The 15327-nt window shown below is 37.8% G+C and overlaps 1 protein-coding gene across 3 annotated transcripts in view; it reads left to right on the top strand.

The window, feature by feature from the left end:
• sirt5 (sirtuin 5) overlaps positions 1 to 15327 on the top strand; it is a 34477-nt gene extending 19150 nt beyond the window's left edge. For all 3 annotated transcript variants that reach the window (XM_059945570.1, XM_059945571.1, XM_059945572.1), the window contains exons 5-9: positions 131 to 218; positions 633 to 686; positions 8191 to 8314; positions 11665 to 11780; positions 14336 to 15327. In XM_059945570.1, the coding sequence (XP_059801553.1) occupies positions 131 to 218; positions 633 to 686; positions 8191 to 8314; positions 11665 to 11780; positions 14336 to 14411 (458 nt within the window). In that variant the 3' untranslated portion in view covers positions 14412 to 15327. The remainder of the gene's footprint in view (positions 1 to 130; positions 219 to 632; positions 687 to 8190; positions 8315 to 11664; positions 11781 to 14335) is intronic.

The following is a 15327-nucleotide window of genomic DNA, read 5'->3' as shown; positions in this document are numbered from 1 at the left end:
ACCATAATCTTCAAATATAATATGCACTGAAGATTGCCATATGTATTCTTTAGTTGTTCGTTAACTTACTGAGCATGTTAGTTGGTGTATTTGCATTTGTTTTAATCAACTTAATTTTGTGATTTTTTAGGCAGTTTATTCAAAACACGCTGCACGAGCTGTAAAAATGTATCAGAGAATTACAGGAGTCCTATCTGTCCGGCCTTAGCTGGAAAAGGGTAATGATTTAATAAAACTAATATTTGTGATGTATCTGTTGTATTTTGCAGCCTGCCCTGATATTTATTTTTGGTGTTCCTTCAGGACTGCATTGTCTTTTTTCATAAATCAGTGAGAACCACTCTCTGTATATTGCATGTTTGATCCAGTTAATGATTTTTATTTAGGTTGTAATATCCTAACCACAATGAGTTAGATTGATTTTGAAAGACGTTTGGAATAGATGAAACGTGTTGTGAATGGACCATTTGGTATTAGACCAAACGATGTTTACCAGAAATAAACAAAATGATATATATCACTTTACCAGGAGTAAACTGATACACTGAATGATTGCTGTGTAATGTTTAAAATATTTAAGAGAGGCTGATAATGGTGCTGTAAGATTTTAAAATATTCTTTTTTCTTTCAAGTGCACCAGATCCTGATACAGAAGATGCCAGAATCCCAGTTGAGAACCTTCCCAGGTAGATATAATTGTATTGAGGTGTATAGTGGTCCTGAAGCACTTGTTTCACTCTATACCACAAGTAGGCAAAGTCCTTCACAGATCTGCAGTAAATGTATTGACTTTTATCTGTAAAATGTTCAACTTGACATTGAAAATTATTTCAAGTTTAAATTTGTCAAGATAGTTTTCACCCATTCTTAAAAGTTAGTTTAGAGTTCAGAGTTAAATACAAGCTATTCTATAGCACCTTATCACATCCCACAAAGCTTTCTAGGCTTTGACATTTAGTAAATGAAAATTTACTAAAACCTGAGCAGAAAATGCTGGAAAAAATTATATGTCAGGCAGTATCTGTGGAAAGAGAAAATGTGCTTATTATTAGTTTGGATCAATATTATTTTCAAATGTTCTGCTAGCAAAGTTTTTTGTTTCAGTATGTTGTTTAGTTTTGTGATATCTATCAATGTTTGTGTAGCTTCGAAAATGGTTTTGGTAGAGGCCTTGTGTATCTTTTTCTTGGTCATTTAGCTGATTAGTGTTACATAGCCTAGAGGATAAAGATGAGAGCATCATCTGCAAGAAATCACAATTTGTTTAATATACACAAGCATTGTCACAGGAGAGCAGCATCCATCATCAGAGAACCCCACCATCCAGGACATGCTCTCTTCTCACTGCTGCCATCAGGAAGAAGGTACAGGGGCCTCATTGAAGGAAAACAGGAATCATTCTGAGCATAAGGTGAAGAATTAAAGTTGTAATGAGCAATAATCATAATGTACTAAAAAGAGCCGAGTGCAAGTCTCTTTCACTCTTAAGTATGATTTGGGTCCCAGACAATGGGGAAATATTAGAAGGACAGGTGTTATACTTCCTGTTTCTTTGGATACTGAGGGATGTAAGGGTAACTGAGAAGTAGTTAGGGAGTACTGGAGTGAATGATCGCTTTGGAATGCTGGGAAAGGAAACTTATTTTTGTAATTGTGCTAGATATGTCAATGTTGGATTGTTAGTGATGACAAGGTTTAGCCTATCAGGATTTTGGAAAAATGTGATAACTTTCAGATAACTGTTGGAAATTGAGAGCACAGTCAGCCAGAGTGGAAAGGAGTCCTTAGTAAAGGGAAAAAAAATAGAAAACACCGGTTACAGAAACGGGCATAATCAAATTATAAAATTGGTGAAATAAAATCTAGGAGGTGAGGTGGAAGAATGTGTAGTCATGGTAACAGTAGAAGTTCATTGTAATGGGCTGATGGTGGATCTTGGTCCGTATTCTAATCCTGTTTCCAGAAGTGGACAGAAAGAAATTTAGCAGGGGTTGGGAGCAAAGATTTTATTTTGATTTTTGTTTTCAGGAAGAGTATGAAATTAGAACAATAAACCCGTAGAGCTATACAGCACAGAAACAGCCCCTTTGGCCCAACTGGTCCTGGAGTCCAAGGTGCCGTACCAAAGATTGTCCCATTTGATAGTGTTTGGCCCATAACCTTCTGAACCTTTCCAATTCATGCACCTATCCAACTGTCTTTTAAAATTTGTTATTGTGCCTGCCTTAACCACTTGCTCTGCCGACTCATTCCACAGCCCTTTGTCTTATTTTTTTAAAAAGTTGCCCTTCAAGATTTTGTAGTCTTTCTCCTATTGCCTTAAACCTCCCCTCAAGTTCTTGACTTCAGGAAAAGACCGAGTGCATTCATTCTATCTATGCCTCTCATGATTTTATACTCCTCTGTACCTATAAGTTTCGTACATTGTACAGAATGAAGAAGTAGCCAGCCCAATCTCTCCCTATAGATGTCTCTCAGTACAGGTTTCCCCTGCCATCCGAAGGTAGAGTGTTCCTATGAAATGGTTCGTAAACCGGAATGTCGTAATGTGAAGAAGCAATTACCATTTATTTATATGGGAAAAATTTGTGAGTATTCGCAGACCCAAAAAGTAACCTACCAAATCATGCCAAATAAGACATAAAACCTAAAATAACAGTAACATAGTAAAAGCAGGAATGATATGATAAATACACAGCCTATATAAAGTAGAAATACTTCTCTGCAGCAATGTCTACTATAGCAAAAATCTCACAAGCGAAGTGCTCTCAGCAGAAACATTTGGCGCAAGCGCTCTCGCAGAAGCACTCTCTCCAGTAACCTTTAAGCTATGCCTTGCCAAATCATACCAAATAACAAAGCAGGCCAACTCGGCCCTTCTAGTCCATGCTGAATGCTTACTCTCACCTAGTCTCACTGACCTGCACTCAGCCCATAACCCTCCATTCCTCTCCTGTCCATATACCTATCTAATTTTTCTTTTTTAAATGACAATATCGAACTTGCCTCTACCACTTCTACTGGAAGCTCTTTCCACACAGCTACCGCTCTCTAAGTAAAGAAGTTCCCCCTCGTGTTACCCCTAAACTTTTGCCCCCTAACTCTCAACTCATGTCCTCCTGTTGGAATCTCCCCTACTCTCAATGGAAAAAGCCTATCCACTTCAACTCTATCTATGCCCCTCATAATTTTAAATACCTCTATCAAGTCCCCCCTCAACCTTCTATACTCCAAAGAATAAAGACCTAACTTGAACAACCTTTCTCTATAACTTGGGTGCTGAAACCCAGGTAACATTCTAGTAAATCTCCTCTGTACTCTAGTTTGTTAACATCTTATAATTCGGTGACCAGAACTGTACACAATACTCTAAATTTGGCCTCACCAATGCCTTGTACAATTTTGACATTACATCCGAACACCTATACTCAATGCTCTGATTTATAAAGGCCAGCATACCAAAAGCTTTCTTCACCGCCCTATCCATATGCGATTCCACCTTCAGGGAAGTATGCACCATTATTCCTAGATCACCCTGTTCTACTGCATTCCTCAATGCCCTACCATTTACCATGTCCTATTTTGATTATTCCTACCAAAATGTAGCACCTCACACTTATCAGCATTAAACTCCATCTGCCATCTTTCAGCCCACTCTTCTAACTGGCCTAAATCTCTCTGCAAGCTTTGAAAACCTACTTCATTATCCACAACGCCGCCTACCTTAGTATCATCTGCATACTTACTAATCCAATTTACCAACCCATCATCCAGATCATTAATGTATATGACAAACAACATTGGACCCAGTACAGATCCCTGAGGCACACCACTAGTCACTGGCCTCCAACCTGACAAACAGTTATCCACCACTACTCTCTGGCATCTCCCATCCAGCCACTGTTGAATCCATTTTACTACTTCAATATTAATACCTAACGATCGAACCTTCCTAACTAACCTTCCGTGTGGAACCTTGTCAAAGGCCTTACTGAAGTCCATATAGACAACATCCACTGCTTTACCCTCGTCAACTTTCCTAGTAACCTCTTCAAAAAATTCAATAAGATTTGTCAAAATTGTCAGGTAATTATATATACCATCTCTAAGAATACTTCCCATTAATTTACCCACTGCTGACGTCACACTTACAGGCCATTAATTGCTAGGTTTACTCTTAGAACCCTTTTTAAACAATGGAACCACATGACCAATACGCCAATCCTCCAGCACCATCCCTGTTTCTAATGACATTTGAATATTTCGGTCAGAGCCCCTGCTATTTCTACACTAACTTCTCTCAAGGTCCTAGGAAATATCCTGTCAGGACCTGGAGACTTATCCACTTTTATATTCTTTAAAAGCACTGGTACTTCCTCTTCTTTAGCCATCATAGTTTCCATAACTACCCTACTTGTTTCCCTTACCTTACACAATTCAATATCCTTCTCCTTAGTGAATACCGAAGAAAAGAAATTGTTCAAAATCTCCCCCATCTCTTTTGGCTCCACACATAGCTGTCCACTCTGATTCTCTAAGGGACCAATTTTACCCCTCACTATCCTTTTGCTATTAATATAACTGTAAAAACCCTGTGGATTTATTTTCACCTACTTGCCAAAGCAACCCCGTATCTTTTAGCTTTTCTAATTTCTTAAGATTCTTTTTACATTCTTTATATTCCTCGAGCACCTTGTTTACTCCATGCTGCCGATACTTATTGTAGATCTCTCTCTTTCTGAACCAAGTTTCCAATACCCCTTGAAAACCATGGCTCTCTCAAATTTTAACATTTCCTTTCAACCTAACAGGAACATAAAGATTCTGTACCCTCAAAATTTCTCCTTTAAATTATAATTCTCCATAATTATATTGAAACTAATATAATTCTTCTTCTATGCCTGCCTGGATGTCGAAGGTCAGGGTTCAAGGTTCGTCATCTGATGTGGAAGGCTTGAAAAATGACAGTATGCTTGATTGCTTAGCCTTGCGCATTTTTCTATCATAGTTCTTTGTAAGCACTCAAACCATCTTGCAAATATGCCCTAAACCTACGTACCCTTTCAGAATTAAAGTCGTACTTTTCTGCAATCATTCTAGCATTATCAATCGCAGCGAAAGTCTCTCGCAGTTGCTTCACGTTCAGTTCATGGAGGACTTCACTTTCGGTCAGTTCACTACTGCATTCGGTTTTGATTGTTATCCTTTCCTCTTTTAATTGCATCAGCTTTTCATCTATCAGTTCTTGTTCATGGGATGCCAAAACCTCTTCAACATCATCTTCGTCAACTTCCACAAACCAAACTCACTTTGTCCTTACTTCGTTCACCATGATCGAAACGCTTAATTATGTCTAGTTTTACACTAAGTGTAACAACCTTATGAGCTCTTTTAGGCTTTTCCAATACCTTAGAACTCACCTTTCTTACGGATGCACAAAATAAATCGAGATAAAGCACAGGTGCTCACAGGCATGTGTTTAAGCAATGGTGGCTAGAATGCAGTTCTAGGGGAGGAGCTTTGCTGCCTTTTTCATATGCTGCCTTTTTCTGTAACAGTGAAAACACCTTCTGTTAGCAAAAACAGGTAACTAATGCAGACCTTTCGTAACAGTGAGGTGTCGTAAAGTGAACGTTTGAAAAACGGGACACCTGTAATTGGGAGATTCTCTCAGAAGGTTGTGCAGCATTCCCTAAAGGTTGCATGTTGAGTCAGTGGCAAGGAAAGCAGATGGAATGTTGGCATTCATTTTGAGTGCACTAGAATATAAGAGCAAGGATGTCATGCTGAAGCTTTATAAGGCATTTGTCAGGCTGCACTTGGATTATTGTGAGCAATTGGGCCCCTTATTTAAGAAAATATGTGCTGGTACCGGAGGGGTCCAGAGGAGGTTCACAAGAATGATTATGGAAATTAAAGGACTAATATGAGGAGCACTTGATGGCTCTGGGCTTATACTTGCTGGAGTTTAGACTTGCTGTGGGGAAATCTCAGTGAAATCTATTGAATTGTGAACGGCCTAGATAGAGTGGACATTTTGTTTAGCAGGTGAGTCTAGGACCAGAAGATATAGCCTCAAAATAGAGAGATGTCCAGTTAGAATAGATGAAAATGAACTACTTTAGCCAGAGGATGCTGAATCTGTGGAATTCATTGACTTGGATGGCTGTGTATATTGAGTATATTTAAAGTGGAAGTTAATAAAATTTTGATTATCAGAATATGAAAGGTTACAGGGAGAAGGCAGGAGAATAGGATTGGGAGGGATAATCAGTCAGCAATAATGGAATGGCAGAGCAGACTCAACAGGGCGACCGGCCTAATCCTGCTCCTGTATCTTATGGCTTTGAGGAAGGGTAGCACACTTCAAAGATGATTTCTGGCCAAGAGTTTATAGATTTAATGGCCTGTTTTTCAACAGTAAAATTTTTTTAGATAAATTGCACAGAAATGAGAATAATGATGACACATTTAAGATCTGGAACTTCAGCACTGAAGAATAAAATGAAGTCAAGCCTCAGTCATAGGATTAGTCCAGACATTGACTCCACCTAAACTGGTAAATTGGTTTATTATTGTCACATCTACCAAAGTGCATTGAAAAACTTGTTTACCATTCATACAGATATATTTATCACAACAATGCATTGAGGTGGTACAAGGTAAACCAATAACAGTGCAGAGTAAAGTGTTACAGTTACATAGAAAATGCAGTACAGAGAGACAATAAAGTGCAAGCTCATAACAACATGGATTGTGAGGTCAGAAGCTCATCTTTTCATACCAGTGAACTGATGAATAGTCTTGTACCAGTGGAATAGGAGTTCTCCTTGAGCCTGGTGTCTTTTGTATCTTCTACCTGATTGGGGGGTGGGGAGCAAAAGAGAAAATGCCGTGGCAGGTGGGGGCATTGATTATATTAGCTGCTTTACCAAAGCAATTAGAAATGCAGACAATCCTTTATGTAGAGAATGGGTTCCATCATATGCTACGCTGCATCCACAACTCTGCACAAGTTTCTTACTGTCAAGGGCAGAGTAGTTGCTATGCCAAGTATGATGCAGCTGGGTAGGATGCTTTCCAGTGAATTGATTTAAAAATTGGTCAGGGCCAAAGGAGACATGCCAAATTTCTTTAGCTTCCTGATGAATTTGAGGTATTTTGAGCTTTTTTTGGCATGACATTAATGTGTTTGGACCAGAACAACCTATTGGTGATGGTCACTCCTAGAAACTTGAACCTTTCAACCCTCCAACCTCAACACTGTTGATGCAAATAGCACATGCACACCCCCTCCACTTCCTGAAGTCAATAACCAGCTCTTTTGTTATGAAAGGTTGTTGTCATGACACCATGTCATTAGGCTCGGCATCTCTTTCCTGTACTGCAGCTCATCATTATTTGAAAAGATTATCATCATCAAACTTGTAGATGGAGTTGGAGCAGAATCTGGGCACACAGTCATAAGTGTGTTGGGAATAGTAGATTAGGCACACAGTAACTTCAGCCTCCCAGACAACCTCAGCCACTGGCAACCGCCACCTCCGTGGCCTTGCACTCAGCTGGACAGTAAAGACACGCATGTTGGACTATTGCTTATTGACTGCACCTCTGCCTTCAGTACTACAATTCAAAGCAAAATTGTATCAAAACTTCTAGACTCAATTTTGCAATTTAGTTGTTGACTTTCTGACCAACAGATTCAGTCAGCAATGATACAGCAACACCTCCAGGATTTTTCTCAGAGAAGGGTCCTAACTTGGACTAGACAACATATTGTTTCACAATACCTGTGAAAAACAGGCTCAGTTGTGACTTGCAGTGATCATCATAATGCCTTCTCATCGCAAGGTGTTGATTGGAGTCTAATGAGAAGCTCAATGAGAGGATAAAGTCTGGTGGAGGAGAGTGGTGGTAGATGGAGCAGGAGAGGGTGCTCATGGTCATTATAGTTGATTATTTTGATTAAGCAATGTTGAAATGTTCTGTAAATCCACAGCAAAGAAATAATTAAAAATGTAAAGATTTGGAGTGCCCAGCTGTTGCATCATGGACATGTGTCCTGTCCTTATCCTGCTCTTCCCTGTTGTTTCTTATGTCCTAGTTTCTGATCAGGTGCATTAACACAAGAGGAAATTAAATTTTCTAATTTTGTTCTTTCAATGTAGAATTCTTAACACTTTTTTTTAGATGTGAAGAGATGGGTTGCAATGGTCTGCTTCGTCCGCACGTCGTGTGGTTTGGAGAGACTCTAGATTCAGATGTCCTGATGGAAGTGAACAAGGAACTAGAGATTTGTGACCTTTGTCTTTTGGCAAGTAGACATTTGCTTACATTACATCACAGGAAGGGATATTTCGGAATGTGATATGCTTAATGGAGATGATAGCAAGCCTTTGCCCAATGTACTTGAACTATGAATAGTACAAAATAGATGGCTCAGATTTGACTGGCTAACCTGGCACTATTGTATCTTGTCATGCCTGGTAATGCAGAAGTGAGATGGTGGCTTAAGACTTTGAAAGAAAATCAGAAAATAATATTGAAGGTTCAATCATTCATTTAATTGTCACAGTATGCAACTCTCGATATTTGTCTTCTCCAGATGGCCATGAAATACAAAAAACCATAGGAGTTATTGAAAGAAAACTCCCCCGGACACAAAAAAACTCGCAAACCCCAAAATCCCCACCCCTCCTTCACATAAAAACTGACAGATCACTCACACGGAAAACAGCAGCTAGAACATTAAAAGCCTCAAATCCCCAACCCCCTCCCTTGCAAAAAGAAAATAAGAATGATGATGTCAAACCCCCAACCCCCTCCCTGTTAAAAAAAACAATGATAACATCAATCCCCAACCCCCATCCCTCTCTCACAAAAAACAATAGATTACCCATGTAAAACTTGTCCCAAATTTGTATGCTTATATCCAAAATACTTATCTTAAAACACAAATAACAGAAAAGTCACTGCTTGTGAAATAATTATATCCAAGAACATTAATCCTTTGCCTGGCCAGCTATGTATTTAAAAAAACATTTTGAGTAACTTTGATTCAGAAGCAAAACCCCTTAAGCTACAGTAAGGATAAATCAGGCATAGATTTGTTTTCCAGAGTCAAACTATTATCCAACAATGTTTTTCTGATGTCAGGATATTCCCTGAGTATGACAGAAAACTATGTTTATTTACTCATTCTATATCCAAGCTGCCTTTCTCTTTTTGAGATGATCTGTGAAATGATGAAACACAAATATCTCCTCTAATCATGTCTGTCCTGACTTATCTCTGAGCTGGCCATTGGTGTAACAGTATTGAGAACCCATCATTCAAGTCATTCCAGACAAAGTAGAATGTTCAATTAAGTGTTTTTACTTGTTTCAGTCAGAGGTGCCAGTAAATTGGCATCACCATTGATGTCCCCTAATTTAATCTACAAGGTGTAGGCTTTGTGCCCTTTCTCAACTTGGGTCATTAGCTTTAAGAATAGTGATCATTGATATATTTTTTCCTCCTTTTAATCAACTAAAATATTGGGAAATATAATTAAATTAATTACATGAAAGTTATTTAATTTTCATTTACTTTAAGAATTAGGGTTGTCATTTGTGAGATGATACCTAAATAAATTGCAAAATATAAATGTTTCATGGCTCTGGTTAAGGGTGAAGATGTGCAGAGGAGATTCATGAGGATGTTGTGTAGGTGGAAGATTATGAGGAGAGATTGGAGAAGCTAGGTATGTTTTCTTTTGGAGAGCGGGAAGATACCAGTGGACATGATTGAGGTTTATAACATTTCAAGAGTTACAGACAGGGAGGACATCAGTAAAATTATACCCATTGTGAACAAAACTAGATTTGGGTAAGGTGTGCATCTGAAGAACAGCTTTATCATCAGAGTGCTGGGTTCTTGGAGCACCCTGCCAGAGGAGGGAGTGGAGGAGGCAAATTCACTGACAGTATATAAGAAGTGTGTAGCCCATCACTTAAATCGCTTAGATATCGAAGGCTGCGGCAGGAAAATGGAATTTGTACAGATTGGTGGCCACTGGCTGGTGTGAACGTAGTGAGCCGAGTGCCCTGTTTTCTTTCTTTACAACCCTTGTGTAGCAAAACTAATCCAAAGACACAATATTTGCTGCTAGCCTGCAACAACTTATCTTAAAACACAAATAACAGAAAAGTCTGTTGTTATACTTGCACACACACCCCCACCTCCAATGAAATGATTGTTTGCAAACAGTCAAATTCCTTATTTTGGTGCCATATTACTAATTAGCAAACATGTGATCTTGAAGCAATATTAAGTAGTCAGCCAAGATATGACCTCCCTCGGTCCAAAGCCGCAAACTACCATGAAGTAAGCAAGAATATGACACTTTTTTTTGCTTTTACCATGTCCCCACTAATGAGACTAGTTACCACAACCAACATAATAAATGCACAACACAGAATACAATGGTTCTAACACCTTAATTCCTTTTTGGATGTTAACATAAAACCAAAATAGGCCATTCTGCCTCTTTTCATGTCTGTTTTGCTATTCAATTAGATCATACTTTTTGTGTCTCATAATTCCATTTATTGCCTTGGTTCCATAACCTTCAATGACAAAACACTCATTAATCCTCAACTCTGAACTTCTTAATTGACTGTTGACAGCTTTTAGTAGGTGGGATTGCAGAAGAATTGCTTATTTTCCCTAACTACAGTATAAAGTAATCCTTCCTGATATGACTGATATCCTAGCTCTAAATTCAATTATGGGTATCATCTAGGCCAGCCCAGGATGATTTCACCCTTTGGGTATCACCTCTCCACATTTAAAACATTAACACTCCAGTTCATATGATCAATCTTCGTAACCTAGCTGTGGTACTGTTCTTGGGAACCAGACTTCCATATTGTCCAAGGTCTAGTATACAAATTAATTGTTAAATGGGAACTAGCTAGATATTTGTACAATTGTTACCTAATTTGCACTTCTTTGTATTCTAACTTCCATGAGATTAAAAAAATCAGCTTTCATTAACCTATATTTGTTGATTGCTACAGGAAAAACAGTGATTTCTGTTTATAGATCTCAATCTCACTGCAATTTCAGGTTACTTAACTGGATTTAGGTACAATGTAGAATTGATTTAAGGCTAAGACATCTAAATTCTTGCCAAGCCGGTTTGGGATTAATTCATTAAAGAGTCTGCTCTGCGTTGTGAAAGAGGGTCTGTTAATGGATCATTCCCGGTTTTATGGTAGCATGGCTTCCTTTTTTCAGTCCAGTTAAACATATTAGAACCAAAATGTGTATCTGGGTTAAGGCACAAAGCTGTAAGGCAGAGCATAGACACAATGTAGCAGCAACTGAAAAGGTAAAAATGTGATGGGCAGTAAGATATTTTACTTTTGCTGGAGTATTTGAAAGGCTTGTTTTAAACTTTCAATCCAATATTTTGGATTTGGTGTCAGATGTATTGCTGTTTTAAAAAAAAATTGATTTAACAATGTCCTCCTTAAATTAGGTGTATTAACCTTACGGCAAGTTAAATCTCAATATTGAAAGTTTAAAAGCTTGTTATATTAAATAATTCTGTGCATTAATTAAACTTGGGATTCCATGCAATGCAAGTTAGATTGTATGCTTTTGGAATTGTTTACTTAGGTTGGAACTTCATCAATCGTCTATCCAGCAGCATTGTTTGCTCCCCAGGTAGCTGCAAGGGGTGTGCCAGTTGCAGAGTTCAACACTCAAACCTCAAATGCCACCACAAAATTCAGGTGGGTGAACATTATGCCCTGGTTAGGCACTTAGCCAGCTGTATGTGCCTGCATTTATGATACAGTGGAGTAAAGAAGTTTGACACTTTTCCTAATATTAAGCTGACTTTGTTTGAAATTCTGGCATTCTAAGATCTTATGGAGATGGGTTTGCAGTGTATGATTAGTTAATTTTAGTTTTTGAATCTTTTGTCACAATACAGGTGAAAAAACACTTAGTAATTGTTATTCTAGTGTAAAGGATTGATAATTTCTATGCAAATTATTTTAATATTGTTGAATAACATAATTTGCAGGTTTCTTAAATAAACTTGTTTCTTTTCTGTCAACCTTTTTTGTACTTAATGGGGTTCTGCACAAAGTTTTTAAGAAATTTATCATTCACCTGAATGAGAAAATTAGGTGAATGATGCTTCCATTTCATCTGGTTTCATGTCCAAATGCTTAAACCAAAATCTCACGAACATTGGGGTAATGTTTGACAAACCAAGTTAGCAGAAAGAACGGATTTGGTGACAAAGGAAATCAATCTAACTTAATGTAATATAACACACACAAAATGCTGGTGGAACACAGCAGGCCAGGCAGCATCTAAAAGGAGAAGCACTGTTGACATTTCGGCATGTCGACAGTGGAGTCCTAACGAAGGGTCTCAGCCCGAAACATCGACAGTGCTTCTCCTTATGGATGCTGCCTGACCTGCTGTGTTCCACCACCATTTTGTGTGTGTTGTTTGAATTTCCAGCATCTGCAGATTTCCTTGTGTTTGTAATGTAAAATAAGATGTTTCATTAATTGAAACATCACTTTTATCTTCCCAGATGAATGTGATACACTTTTGACCACTAAAACAGGTTGAAAATTAAGAATCAACTGGAAAAAAATGTTCGATTTTCTTATAGAAACTGCTGCTTTCTGTATTACTACAGGAGGAACAGGTGTTTTAAAAGATAGACATGTTGGTATTTGAACATCTGGGCACTCCGAGTTTATGTGATAGGCAGGCCTAGGCTGCATTACCTTATTTCATTCACCTCTTTGTAAGATATTCTCCCTGGGCCAATCCTACATCTTGCTTTTGTCAGGAATGCTCTTGTTTCTGCAGGGGTATGTACGCAATCTTCAGGCCTCATTTGCTCCATCAACCTGCTTCCCAAGCTCTGCTCTCCAGCCCTTTTATTTATGCTCACCTTTGTGTACTCACTTCACTTTACCATTATCAATCAATTCTATCTGAGTGTAAATCAGTTGCCAAATGCTACTTGGTTGACTTTATGAAGGTGGATGGAAATTGAATGACAGTTACCTGGGGGAGCAGGGATACAGAATCAGTGCATGCCAATACCACTTGATTTGAAGTAGCCAATAAATTTGTTTACATGGGTCACCTACCTCCTAGCCCAAAATATCTCTTTGTTATGACAGTTCTTCCTTTAATCTTTCTTTTAAATAGGAATAAATTCATTCCATCTAACATAATTTAACTGAAAGGTAGTTTAACTACAAATAGGTGTATAGTTTTTAACATCTTGAAATGTAATGCAATATCTTTGTCATTGCATAGTACAATTTGTCATGCACCAATACAGCAAAAATGAATTTGCAACCCTCGTACTCAATGCTATAAAACAACAAATAAAATAAATAAACAATAAATAAAATCAAGTAATCAGCCAGTAGAAGCAATGTCCAGCAGTATAAAAGCGCAACTCAGATGCATGACAGCCATAAAATCATTATTAAAAGTAGCAATATAACAATATTGGAAATTAATTTACCTTATCCTTTGTTATAAGACATCTCAATTTATATATGCAGCTAACACATGACAGCTAGTAGAGCTGCTGACTTAAAGCTCCAGTTCAATCCCAACTTGGATCCTATCTGTAGAGTTTGCACAGTCACTTATAACTGAATGATTTTCCTGCTGGTGCTCCAGCTTCCTCCTGCATCCTGAAGACATTGACAAAGCCACTGTACATTGTCTTTGAACTAAAGGTAAAGTAAACTATCTGCTGGAAGAACTTAGCAGGTCAAGCAGTTCCACTACTTGTCTAGCTAGCTGCTGCTCAGTTCTTCCAGTTGATTTTTGTTCTAGATGCCATCATCTGTAGCCTGTGTCTCGTGTAAGGAAAATCTGGGGAATAAAACAGGATTAGTGTAAATAGGCACTAGATGGTTAGCAGAACTCGGTGGAATTGAAAGCTGGTTTCTATACTGTATGACACTTTTCACGCAGATAAAAGACCGAAGTTACTTCTATTTGAGAAATGATGACTCAGTTTAAGGGAAATAAAATAGTTTGATTGCAACATCCCTGCAGGAAAATAAAACAACACAGAAAGTCCCATGTTTTTGTTCCTATCTAATGCACTAAACAAAAAATCCAAATATTTAGTTTAGATTTTTAATCGAATTCTCTTCATAATGTGTCTTAGAAATATTAGGTTACATATCTTCCATTCATACCTTTGCACATTTTAAAGATGAATTCCAGTTGTATTCAATGGAAGTAAGTAGTTTGTTGGTCTAATGCTTTATATTTTTCTTTGCAGATTTTATTTTAAAGGTCCGTGTGGAACAACACTACCACCAGCACTGGCTCGTCATGAAAGTGAAGTTATTTTTTAAGGAAATTACACAAATATTCACAATTAGGCAATGAACAATTCATGAGTCATATTTTAAGATTAAGCACTTTAACAAATTGTGGTGTTTTCAATAATAAGAAATGACTACCACTGATTCATTTACAATGTTCAGTGAAACTAAAGAGTAAATAATTAACAACACAATTCTTAACTGGTTTAATCTAGGATTTATAAAGTTGTTTCTGATGACTCCTGTCAGATGATTAGTGCTACCAGAATCATTGTACGCATTAGCAAATTTCTCCATAATAAAACAACTGAAATTGTTGGTGGTCCTATTTTTGTCTTTACAAATGGAACACTGCTACATATGAAAACATCATCTAAGCTTGTCTGCAATTCATGTTTCAAAGCAGCAAGTCCTCAGCTGCCCCAGTTGGATACTCTTGAGCAAAAACATTTCTTTGTGTTTATAAATTTCAGGTAAAGCCCTCCCCACCATTGAGCACATCTACATGAAATGTCGCAGGAAAGTAGCATCCATCACAGAGACCCCTGCCAGTCAGGACATGCTTTCTTGTTGTGCTATCAGGAAGAAGGTTACAGGAGTCTCAGGACTCACACCACCAGCTTTAGGAACAGTTATTACCCCTCAACCATCAGGCTCTTGAACCAGAAGGAATAATTTCACTCAACTTCACTTGCCCCATCATTGGAATGTCCCCACAACTTACTAATAATAAGTGAATAAGCAAGAAATATATTTTATTTTTCTCTTTGTGTTTGCAGAGTTTGTTTTCTTTTGCACAGTGGTTGTCCGTTCTGTTGGGTGTGGTCTTTCATTGTTTCTATTGCGTTTTTTGGATTTACTGTGTATGAAAGAAAATTAGTCTCAGGGTTATATGTATATGGTGACATGTATGTATTTTAATAATAAACTTGCTTTGAACATTGAA

This window comes from Hypanus sabinus, chromosome 20, assembly GCF_030144855.1.
Source record: "Hypanus sabinus isolate sHypSab1 chromosome 20, sHypSab1.hap1, whole genome shotgun sequence".
Taxonomy (NCBI): domain Eukaryota; kingdom Metazoa; phylum Chordata; class Chondrichthyes; order Myliobatiformes; family Dasyatidae; genus Hypanus; species Hypanus sabinus.
This window is presented reverse-complemented; position numbering and strand designations above follow the sequence as displayed.